This window comes from Onychostruthus taczanowskii, unplaced genomic scaffold (genome assembly GCF_017590055.1).
Source record: "Onychostruthus taczanowskii isolate IOZ18803 unplaced genomic scaffold, ASM1759005v1 scaffold22, whole genome shotgun sequence".
NCBI lineage: Eukaryota > Metazoa > Chordata > Aves > Passeriformes > Passeridae > Onychostruthus > Onychostruthus taczanowskii.
Window position 1 is genome coordinate 6711857 of NW_024499462.1, and position 12827 is coordinate 6724683.

Here is a 12827-nt window from a genome sequence, read left to right on the forward strand (position 1 = left end):
AAAAAATGCTCCTCTCTGTATGTTACAAAACTAGCATATGTTAATGCTCAGCTAGATTGTTTTGGCAGTTTTTTAAAATTATTACAGGGATTGTCTATGCAGTTCTTTGCAATCAGAACTGAAACATCTACACTCATGTCAGAGGCAGCTGACAGAAAACTAGACTACTTAATTATCTTGTTGATGAGCCAAAGAATCCATCAGGGAAGGTGATAATGCAAGGTTCCGGCTTTTGGATGAAACTGGTTCTTGCAGAGCTGGTTTAGAGCGTGGGTGAGCCTCAGGTCAGCCTGCAAATGGCCATATAGATAGATAGACTCTGACAAAGGCAGTGAGCAATTTTGGGGAATTATCTTCTAGTCAGCTGGGGTCTTCAGGCTGCCAACATCCAAAAGCATGATCATGAATCAAATTACTTAGCACTAAGTAGGAAAGTTCTTGCTGCAGAGAAATTAGGATTTCATCCTGTGAATGTATCATTGTGAGTGCAGAAATAACCCTGAGGGTTCAGTCTAGAATGATTCAGAGCCACCAACATGTACAGTTTCCAGAGAGACATAAAAATCAACATTTTGCACTGACTGGACTAAATCAGTCCACACATGCATCCATTAAACCTTGTGAAGGTGGTGAACCAGAGGCAGAAATGAGTTTCCCTTACATGGACTATCATGTCTCTGATAACGCATCAGACAGCTCTGGGTGGATTAAGAAGCTAAATCACATCAGATATAAAAGCCATCATACTCATACTGCATATACTGAAAAAGAGGACCTAGAAAGCAGAAGTACCTTGAAGGTTAACACCTTGAAACTTTCATAGTCAATGGCAGCAGAATTTTCCACTATTATTGTAACCTGAGCTTCATTCAGGACAGTTTGAGGAACCACTCGGAAGATGCCACCAGGTCCAACAAGTCGGAGGTTGAATTTAGCATTGGCTCCCTGTTAATAAAAGCAGATATGACATTGATTGTTTTCAGTAATGTCACATTTCTTACAGCCTAGATTGCTCTGTTTCTTCAAACTGCATAAAATGAGAACAAGCCTTACTGCTGAGAGCCCTCTGCTCTCCATCCCCTGGGCAGGAGATCACTAAGAAGCTTAGTTGTATAATCCCTCCAGCCCTAGTCACAAGACAGACACAGCTTTTCTTAAAATAGATTGACATGCTTGGTTATTCTTTCAGTCATAATGGAAAAACCCTGCAGCAGGCCTGGCTAAGAGAGGAGTCTTGTGGCAAGCAGCCTTGGATTTCATGCCACACACTTGGAGCTAGACAGAGATGACACCACATGCATATTGGCAGGGAAGTCCTGCCTCTTCCTGCTCCCTACCAAGGACAGACAACTGAACTGCTCCAGTAAGGACAACACAACCCTCACAAACCCAGTCCCACAGAATGGTTTGGGTTGGCAGGGACATTTGAGATCACCACATTTCAACCCCCTTGCCACAGGCAGGGACACCTCCCACTAGACCAGGTTGCTCAGAGCCCCATCCAGCCTGGCCTTGTACACTTCCCATGTCCAGCCTGTGTCCTAATATCTCATATGCTGTGTGAGTTGTTCTTCATGCATTCTGCATGACGAAGATGCAGAATCACAAAGGCAGTTTCCAAACAGATGTGGAGTGTCATGTTTTGCACTGACTGGATTAAGCTAGCCCAGAGATGCAAACACCAAATCTTTTTGAAGTTGATGCACTTGTGGGGAGAGAGGAGCTCCACTGGTGCAGGACAAAATCTGACACACACTTGACAGCTCCAGGTGAAGTGAGAGGGCAAATCCCCTTACACAGATATACATTCTAGCCAGGGAGAATATGGGAAGCAGCAGTATCTAAAAGATTATCATCACTTGTATGCAAGTTGGGAAGAGTGAGCCAGAGTCAGCTGGCCAGACTAATTCTTTTAAATCAAACTGAAGCATGTAAGAAAAAGATGAAAGGGGGATCCTCATATTTCTGCCTTACAGGGAAGATGTGAAAATGAGCTGAGCCTACCTCACCAAACTCTCTGGGTTCACCAGTTTCTCAGTGTCATGTTTACACTGACAAACAGCCAGATTCACTGCCTGCCTGGTGCCACATTCTGCCTGTAGCATGAATCTTGAGATGATTAATTTCTAATAATAACTTTCAAACAGGACAACTTTACTTTCAGCTGTATCCCTGGAGAGCTTGTTATGAGCAGTTCTTGAGCAGCCTTATCTCATGTCAAGAGAAAAAGTATTCAGCAGTAGTCCCTTAAGGGAACCAGAATGACCTTGTATCCAAACTCAGTCTGTGTTGTTTGGTCACACAAACCCAGTCCCCAACTACAGAGATGACAACGGGCTCTCTTTTTCTGGGTGGTAAATCCAATCACACAAAGCCAGAGCTTCTGGGCTATGGAAAATAGTGCTGATGGGAAGAGTGGATAGTCTGACAGTACAGTCTGACAAAGTCATACAAAGTGTGAGGCACTTGGGATCGTACATGACTAGAAGGGTGGCATGGGATAGGGAGAGAACTGCTCCCTCCAACAGCTGAGTGATTTCTGCCACTGATGTCCACTGAACCCAGATCTGCTCAGAACCAGCCATGCCTCTGCATGTCTCCAAGCAGACAGCCATGGGACATAGGAATGACTGAAGGAATGGCAGCACTGAGTCCTAAGCCATGCTGAAGAGGTCTGGGAGAGAAATTTCTGTGTAATTTTTTTGCAAGTAAGCATGGCGTTTCCATCAATCTGTAGGCCTAAACCAGACCTTAACCACAGCTTCCTCCTCCTCCTCACCTGGATCACCCACTCCCCAAAAGAAAGAGTCTCTAGCAGCTGTGACAGAGACAGACACACGTTTAATTTTCTTCTCTACAGAATCATCTTGGATAGAAGGGAAAACATTGCTTTCTGTGTCTTAGAAGAAAAGCAACCCACCCCCCCTAGAGTGATGCCTTACACTCTACTAGGAAGCTTCTTGAGAAATCTATACAGTGTATTTATCAGTGTTTTCTGCTTATTTTATAGCCTAACTTGCAGCCTGAATATTTTGTCAGCCTAGATATATATTTTATCTCTAAAGAGAAGAGATGGGTTTTGTTTCTCCCATTCTGCAGCACCATCTCCCATGACAATAGCAGGATAGACATAGCACTGCTTTGAAAGCAGTCATTTATCTGCTTGCTGCAGAGCAGCAGGAGGGAGGGGGAAGAAGCCAGTGGGTTTGATAAAGTACAATACCATCAAACCAGCACAATACTGAGCACTGTTACAGAAGAGAGTTCTTTCCAATAGTAATACAATTCTCAGCTGCATTAAGCTTTTTTCTTGTCACTACCTAACCAGAGGCTAACTCAGATGGATGTCATTCATACAGTATTTAGCTTAGGGGTCCCTATAGCAACCACTGCCATAGTACCTACAGGCATCACAGGTCAGTTAGCAGGCTGAGATGGATGGAATCTTCTTTCCTTTTCCTTGATCTGGTAAGAGTTAGTTTGACTTGGGCATAATTTTTAAGAGTACCTAAAATATCATTCCAGTGGGAATGATTAATCAAAGCATGCACTGCAGACCCTGACTGTAATATAAGGGCCAGAAGAAGATGCAGATAGTAATTGCACCTGAAGTTACTAAAGGGCTTGGAACCTCCAAGAAAATCTTCAAAGGGAGTATGTTCTCAGACAATACACTGGCAACAAATGAACACAACCAGCAGTTAGGGAAGTTCACAAGGATTGTTCAACTTCAGTGGCCACAAGACGTGGGTAGTAGGTTTAGGACCACCCTTCCTATTGGCATAACAGTGCATGACAGACTAACTGAACTCCTGGGCTCAATCTTTCTGTGATACTGGACCCTACCACTACTTTGTCTGTCCTAGGCTTTTAGGGCATGCAGGTGAAAGAGTTGAATGTGTAAAATGACATTTCTCCATCCAAGAGCTCTTTGTAGTCTTTAGGAAAACAGGACAGGAAAACTGAAAGTGCATAGTTTCCATTTACCTGATCTGAATCATTGACTGTAATCTTCAGTCCCCGTAAGATCTCACCCTCTGGGGGATGCTCGTACATGGTCAGCTCAAACCTGTTCTGGGGACCATTTTCTCCATAGAACGTTGGTGGATGGTTGTTGAGGTCTACCACCCGTATGGTCACCATGGCAAATGTGTGCTCGGAGATGTCACCTTCCTGACTGACTTCTGATGCCTGCAGCAGGCAAGAGGAAGAAAAGAATGATGAAGCATTTTTCTCCTTTTTCAGATTCATGTTCAGGTATTATTCCACATGTACAAAGCACTCTGACTTCCAGGAAGATTCATAGACTTATATTTCTCTAAAACCTAAGTCCATTTCACACTGGAGTTTATGATGATTAGAAGATTATGGTAATAAACCACTCCCAGTAGAGCCCCAGTTGATTCTCTCTCTAATTTTGTCATCTTAGTAAATCACTCTAGGTGAAAACAGTTCTCTAAAAACAATCCAATAGAAGTAAGGTAATTGCTTGCCTAAAGTGTTGATAGAATAGAAAAAGAAGACAATGTTTAAATTTGCTGTGGTACCACAGGCAGTTCATTGTCTCATTGCTGCAAGGACTGCAGCCTTTAATACTGTGAGAAAAACTCTACTTGTGGCATTTAGCTAAATATTTGAAAAAGTGCATTTTTTTTTTTTTTTGAGATTTAGTCTCCAATTTAAAATTCTGCTGTGGTGTTTAGATGAGCTTAATTTAAGGTGCATATAGTTTAGACAGACAGGCAAACCTAGCTGGTATTTTTCTGACCCATAAGATCAAATCTGTCTGGGTTTCAACAACTGCAACATGCGGCCTGATTCACTGGATTGAACCTGAGACATTGTTTCTGCCAGGACAGAAACTGGCTGGTGTTTTTGTCCCAACAGCTATATCTAACATGCCTTTTTGCTCAAAGGGCTCAAAACCAAAGGCACTTTCTCCAAAGGCACTAGTCTGGCAACTGAGGTGCCTGTCACTGTATATGCTGGGTAATATAACACCCTTTTAGCTCCTCTAGCAGCTTTTGCAGCCTGCATGAGCTCTGGGTCATCACATACATAATTACACAATACATACATAATTAGGAGATCAGAAAAGCCTGCAAGGCTTTTAACCCATTCTGGGGAGTGGTAGCAGACTGCAGTGAAGCAGAGCTGATAGAGGAAGAAATGGTGCCTGAGTTTAACTCAGCCCATGATAATTCCATGTTCTCCCACGTAGCTGTACCTGTACCTGCCCTGCTTGAGCCCAGGAGCGAGCAAGTGCCCTTGGGGGTGCTACACACTGGTTCTGGCAGTGTGCAACTCCTCAAAGCTGCCTTTAAGTCAGTATTGTCCTTGCCACAACAATAATATACAGTTCCAATGTGCTGAAGAAAACTGATACAGTCTTCACAATTTAATTCTACATTTTTTAAACACTTTTTCTTTAGAAACTGCTTAAAATAACACAGCCTGTCACATGAGTACTGGCTCATGGAGGTGTTAGCTCATCAAGGTGTGAGCATGTATTTGTGTGTGGCTGATGAGTGCCTCAGGAGTGGATGCTGACATGACGCTGCATGGTCTCTCCCAGTCCTATTACCAGTCATAGATTTGACTGTTCCCTATCTCATAACATGGAGGTTTCAAGACATTAATTCCCAGTTTAGCAATAAAATCTGGAAACACAGAGAACAGGTATCTATGGACCGTAAAGGACATTGATTCTCTAGCCTCAGAGATGAAATAAGGACAAGATGATTTCATTTGAACAAAGTTAATTTGAGATACTACATATCCCAACAATAATATCCCAACATCCCAACAAAACCAATTAGTGCTGCTTTATACTATCTGGCACTCTGCTCAGATATGGGAGGTAATTTCTGAAACAAGTAAAGCCAGCTATAAATTGAACAATTTTGGACAATCATGCCTACTCATGGCATTTTAGCCCAATAGTCTTAAAGTGGCCACAGTACCTACCTTAACTTTTAGTTCATACACTTCTTTCTTGAGCTGATTTGGGCTTTTTATCACAGAAATGGCTCCAGTTGTGTTGCTGATTTCAAATGAACCTTCACTTCCTGCAATGAAAACAAGATGCTCTGGTTGCATGCCACACTTTCTTTCTTTGAACAACATGGGCAAATCAACTGTACACTTCATTAAGCACATCTTAGTCCATATGTGTATCCATATGTATCAGTAGATCTGAAGCCACTCTTCAAAAATGAAGGATTTCTATGACTGGTCACAGTGAGATGAAGACACAGATGAGTGCCTAAAAGGGCTTCCTCCCCAAGAATGACACAGTGGAGTTCCTCCCTTATGGGCAGCTGTCAGCATTTTCCTCTTCCCATCCTGCTTGGGCCCCCCTCAAGTCTCAGCATCCAGGCATGCAAATTTGGTATTAGTTTTTATTATGCTGCCTTCTTTATATGCTGGTTTAGACAAAAATAGACATTTGTCATTGTAATTAGCAAATGCTTAATTAAGTCTCTGAGAAACAAGAACATTTCTCTCACTAATATCAGCTAAGGTGAGAAGCCTGACAACCTGCCAAAAAGAAACACAGTCACTTCCCTCAGACAGCATCTCTGGAGAAGTGTCTTCTGGTCTTGAACACTGAGTTGTCAAAAAAAAGCTTTCAGCCTGTTGCAAGGCTGCCCTGAACAAAAAGGGTTTTTTGGAGTAACTGGGGTAAAGCTGAAGGTTTCTGAACTGAGGCAGAGTCTGACAGAGGCAGGACAGGGCTGCAGGCTGACTTTGCTACTGCTACCCAACTTCCATTGATCTGGAGAGAATACCAGTTCCAGGCAGCAGTTTATTGAGGTTGGTGTATTTGTGCTGAAGCAAATGCCAGCTTGCAGAGAGGCAGCAGTGTCTCACCAGGATGTCAGGAACCATCTCACATCACAGGCAAGGGCAGGCTGATGCCCAGGAAGGGCAGCCCTGATGGTGCCTCATGTAAAGTATTGGCTACATCCTGTGCTTTGTGGCAGTCTACCATTGAAAGGAAAAGAGAGGAAATCCCTTTAAATGTAGGAGATCAAGCCTTCAGAAATAAAGGATGATGACCTGAAAGCCCAGTCATTGTTCTTTTCCTCAAACTTATTTCCAATGCTGATTTTTAAACCATCCGATAGTATCCTCTTCTGCTAATGCCTACAATAACTGCAACTTCATTAAAGCACTCTAGACACAACATTGAACAGATATTGACTCACAATACCCAATTATTAAGATACATTGGCCTGCAAAATACATTCTGATTGAGAAGAAGCTTAAGTCAATAGTGGTTTCAAACCACCACACTTCATGTTATTGTCTAGTTATCCCAGGGAGACTGGTAACCTGGAATACTTTTAGCAGTATGTATGTTCCTCAAGACAGCATGGCCAGAAGATTGGAGCATTTCCTATCATTATTCCACACTCCTGGGATAACACATGCTTATTAAGAACAAACAATTGCCTATTTGCTGTTAGTGTTTTCTTGTTCTTTAACATCCCAGCCTGCAGTTATTGGAATAATGGTTTGTCAAAAATAATGCCAGTGTCTGAGGTGCAGGGGCAGAAACATGTTGCAATCTTCTGTTCTCTGTTTTTCAACTTTCTATGCACTAAAAGCATATTCCCTTCCCCTTTTTTCCATTTCACACAAACAAAGCCCTTTGTTAATGGGCATGAGAAAAGCCTGCTCCCCATTAAGTTATATTTTGTTCTACTTATCTGTTATCCCCTTTCATCTTCCTTTCCCACTCTTTCCTAAACACTTATCTTTTTTTTTTCTATCCCAGAGAAGCCTTTTGGTCCTTCTCTATTTTCTTTGGCAATCCTGTATCTTTTCTCATTAATCTTACTTCCCTTTGAGATTTTCCCTGGTTCTTCTGCCTTCACTTGTTCTCCTTACTTAATTTCTCCCTTGTTTAGCATATTTTCATGCCACTTGCTTGTTCTTCCTCCTCATTTTGCATCTTTCTTTTTACCTTTTCTCATTTTTTATCCATTGTCTTCTGCAACTCTCTTTTCCTCGATGTTTCTACCTTTCTTTTACCTGTTTATTTCTTCACATTAAGAAGGAACCTCAGCATGGGTCTCATCCCACACCAACACAAAACTCAGCTGTGAGTATCTCTCTGTTCTGGCTGTTTAGATCACTTAACACAATGAAGCACTTACTCCATAGCTCTTCAACTACACCTCAGATTTCTCTCAGGAAGTTTTGGGATCTTTCACACCTGTGAGTTGGGGTGCCCAGTTGCTACAGAAGCCTTGTTTTGGAAGGGAGAGTGTATAAAACTCAAAATCCCCAAAGCTGTAGCCTGGAGTTTAGTTGCTCTAAGCTGTTGTCTTCACCACCTAATGAATCACCAATTCCTCTAAGTTTCAGACTTATGCTATTAAAAGATGTGTGACAGACACTCTCAGAATAGCTCATGGAAGGCATTAATCTTCTGATAACATCTGTTTTCTTCCACTTCAGTGTACAGCCAATGTCTCTCCACTGGTAAATATAATTTCTTCCAAGTAATCAGAGGTTTGACTGTTTAGCCACTTTCATCACTGTATTAATAAAAATATCTCTCCAAATGCCATGTCTCGGTCTCCCAATGAATTATCTCACCTCCCAGATTAAGTGATAGAGATGCTCAGAAGAGTGAATGCATCTCCCTTTACACTTTCTGAAATGACAAGCAGGCTACTGATGCCTAACAAATTAGCAACATCAACAGCTCCAAGCACAGTTCTGTGAAGAAGATACTAAAACTCACTGAATTGAATCTTGGCTATTCTCTGCTAGACAGGGCCCTGAAGTTGTTTGAGCTACCCGACATTATTTCCTGAGATTTTGTCTCAGCTTTATTAAACTCTAGCATATTCTGTTCTAATTTAATGCCAGATGGAGTTTTGAGTGCCCTTCAAATTTCATATAAGACAAGTCTACTCACCATTCACGATGGAGTAATGAATACTGTTAGGCCTTCCTCTGTCTCCATCAAGAGCAACAACAGTAAGGACCTCAGAGCCCTGGAGAGAAACAGGAAATCACAGTCTGTGTGCCGAGATTAGAGCAGTGAAATTGCAACTGCACATTAATAAATGGAACTCCTGTAAGTATTTCTGCAGTGAAGTGCTGGGGGCAGAGTGGGGACTTGTGTTTGTGCCATATGGGGAGCACAAAAAGGGCCAGTGCCCACTGCTCTGGGTGTGAAATGGCTGCAGACCCTGCGTGGCCATGGATGCCTCAGCCCTGGGGGCTGGCTGGTCACAGGAATGGTTGGGAGCTGAGGCCAAGGACACCTGCTTGGAGCCACAGATGTGGAGAGAGGATTTGGAGCAGCCAATCTGAAACCCAAAGTTTAGTTTGGAGCACTACCAAGATTCCCTCTGGCTGCTTCTCTGTAGGCTCCTGTGTCCCATGACCACTCTGTAGGCTCCTGTGTCCCATGGCCACACAGTATTCTGAGACACAGGCAGCTGCCAAGAAGTCATTGGGTCACTTTGGTCCTGCCTAATTAAGTTCAGAGGCAGTAGAAGCAAACAGAGGTCAAAGAGAAACTTGGCCCAAAGAACATCTAGGGCATAAAATTGTGATGAAAATGATGGTGATTTAACTGCCCTTAAACTTTCACTGTCTGTCTTTCTGCACAAGTAACATGGCCGTGGGCCATACGTACAGAATTTGTGCACTGAGGAGCATTTGCTCATGTGACTGCTTCTATCAGCTCAGAGGGATGATGAGTGTCACATCAAAATGCTCACCCAAGTGGCAATGAGCTGTACAGTTCAGGCCTCTGAACTAAAGTGTTACTGTTTGAGGCTGCAGAACCGGGGAACATTGAAGTAACTGTCAGTGAATCACAAATGGCAACAAGGAACATTTTCATGACAACCCTAGAGTGAATTTTTCAAACAAGAGCAAGGCTCTGTTAAAGCAACTGGAAATACAGAACTGTGTTTATTATAGTTTATGCTGGAAGCAGCAATAAAATCTGCCTACTGGGCAAAATGCAGTGCAGTCCCTTTGAAGGTGACAGAGTACTTGTAAATCCTGACAACTCCACCAAGGAGAAAAGAAGCAAGTTTACAAAATTAACACCAAATGCACAAACACCACTAAAATCAGCTATTGCCTCTTTCTCTGTGGAGCTCATTCTAATGGCAAAACCCACACAGGGAAGGACTGATTCGTGCTTCCATCATTATATCATAATGCTGTAAATTATGAGCTCAAGCTGGATGTAATTAACATTTATTGATTCTCATTTCCATAGTAAACACTAACTCCTGTGTGCACCTGATAGTTATTTCAAGATCTATATGTAACTATGCAGAATAAATCAATACACATAATATCATTCATTTTAAACACCTGCAAAGTCCATGAGCATTACTTCTCTGCCCTGCTGAAATGTAACAGCCTCTGCAGTGAACTGCAGTACAGAGTCATGCATGGGCTGCAGTGCACATTTCTGGACAGAAAGGTAAGACAATCTTTCCAGAAACTCAAGGGAAGGTCAAATGAGCAGAGTGCAATCACACTGCTAAACTGATCAATAGTCTAACGTTGGGTAATTTCATGGGTAGATACCATTTCTTGTCCTATATATGAAGAAAATTGTAATTAAATCTTATGGATCAGGGTGAAAGCTGATCCATACACAATCATGTCACTGGTTAGATATAGAAAAAATTCATTAGTTTGCAGGTTCAAGAATATGTGGCTGAAAATGACTGGTTCTCCTAATTATGTCCCTGCTTGACTGATAATCTGGTTGAGTTTAGGCCTAGGAGGCCTTCCTGGCCCATCCTGCCTAACCCGACATCACTGAGCAGAAAGCATCCTGCATTTTGGGGATGTCAAGTTGCTTCTCCCTAGGTGATGTCCATGGGACAACACAGGGAGTCTGGAGTATCTGAACATAAATTCTGCCTGCACCTTGTACAACCAGCTGTTGCTAGTAGACTGATCTGAGATAGAAAATAAAAGCACTGCGAGACCAGAGAGTGAACAGACACACAAAGGCTTTTAAGCGTGATCTGTTCAGGTGAGGTGACTGGCAGTCTGCTAAGCCTTCAGCCAAGTGCCTCTGGAGCTCTGAGCTACAGAAGAGCTCTTAGTCACTGTCTGGGTTTAGACCAGGTAAATGGGCAGAATCCTTTTTGACTTCAATGAAAATAACAGGAAGCCTTGCATGGCAAATTTGCAGTAGACATAAGGAACAACAAGTGTCAGGAAGATCTGGTCAGCTCAGTTCACCTAGGAATCAAATCAGAGTTTAGGTCCTATTTCCAGTAAAGCCTATGCCAGAAACCTCAGGGCCATCTTGAGCAAGATGGGAAAGGCTGTACTTGGTCTCCCATGTATGAAAACCAGAACTTACTGCGAGCGTGTCCTCATAGACATATCCATAGTAGGGAGTCCCGATGAACATGGGAGGAGTGTCCTGAACATCCTCCACGTTTATAGTAACTGTTGTTGTGGCTGAAAAGACTTTGTTGTCTTCCCTGAGCTTCCCACCACCGTCCTGGAAAAGAAGTCATTGTCAGATGCCTCTGCTGAAACAAGCCAGCAAATCAGCTAAGGCATTGCATGGACCTCATGAGCCTTCAGAAGCACAGTTCCAGGAATTCTTTCCCTCTCTGAACATATAGATTTAAGCTGTGCTGCCCTATTCCCTTCTCTTTTCCATTTGTCCTGCTTTCCCTCTGCTTAGGAAAACAGCTTGCAGTGCCTCATATATTGGCTAATCACAAAAGTGATTAGCCAATATATGCAGTCATAAATGATCTTTATAGAAGGGGCAGGAAATTCAAGGGCTTTTTCAGGAAAAAAAGAACACTAGAAACTGATGCAAAAGTTAATGACCAAGGTCTACAACTTTTCATCCCACACAGAGTCTTGTCATGAACACAAGACAGTGCACAGTAGAAAGGTAGTGCATCTCTGGAGGGAAATAAACAGTGTACATGCTCAAAGTCTCCTAGGAACTCCAATGTGATAAAGTGCAAGCACAGAGGAGCTGTGCAGCCAAAACCTGCGAGACAGCCACACTGTGTAAGCAGTCTCTGGGGACTTGGTACAACCAGCTCTGCACGACTGGTACAGCAGAGCCAATTAGGAAGACAACTTGCTATTTCAGAAGCTTTTAACACCCTCAGTCTCAGAGCACCAGCTGTAGGTCAGTAGTCATGCTGGTGTGGAAGAGTGTAAATTGTTCAACATGTCTGCAGTACCTATTCTAAAAATTCCAATTCTTTTAAAAGATAAACTGATTTTTTTTCTTCCTTACTGTCCCAAAGGTAGAATTTAAGCCAAATTTTGTTACTTCTCCTCAAATGAACCTTGGCTAAAAATACATGAAATGGTCCATACATTTTTAAAAAATATGAGCAATTCCAAGTCCCCATAAGTTACAGCAAAACTGCCCTCTTTCCATCCATGTGAGTCTGTGTGACAAGTCCCCACAGGATTGTGAGAGACTTCAGAATCTATAAGCTTTTAATGCCTGTTAGCATGTGCAGTCACAGGCACAGTACTTCTGGGAAAGAGAGTGGCAAGAAGGGATGTGCAGCAATATTTGCAGGATTTAAATAAGCTCCTGCCACGAGGCAGCAAGGAAGTGAAAAAAAGAAACATTCACCGATATTTCCAGAAAAGAAATCAATCACTTGTGCTGTGCTGGGTCTAGCTGTGCCCTGTGTCTTACTGTGGGGAGTAATGACTGTGTGTCTGCCTGCCAGGGGTCTGTCCTTGTGGTGGTAGGGCTGTGTTCTGGGCAGCATGAGGAGCCCTGAGCTCACAGGCTGATGCCTCTTGAAGGCAGGGCTGGATACACC

At 42.7% G+C, this 12827-nt stretch overlaps 1 protein-coding gene across 1 annotated transcript in view; it reads right to left on the reverse strand.

The window, feature by feature from the left end:
* Positions 1-12827, reverse strand: part of CDHR1 (cadherin related family member 1) — a 45974-nt gene that overhangs the window by 18662 nt on the left and 14485 nt on the right. Inside the window, exons 10-14 of the mRNA XM_041405078.1 lie at positions 11372-11515; positions 8936-9014; positions 5968-6068; positions 3988-4191; positions 793-945 (exon numbers count right to left, since the gene is read on the reverse strand). Of these exons, the coding sequence (XP_041261012.1) occupies positions 793-945; positions 3988-4191; positions 5968-6068; positions 8936-9014; positions 11372-11515 (681 nt within the window). The remainder of the gene's footprint in view (positions 1-792; positions 946-3987; positions 4192-5967; positions 6069-8935; positions 9015-11371; positions 11516-12827) is intronic.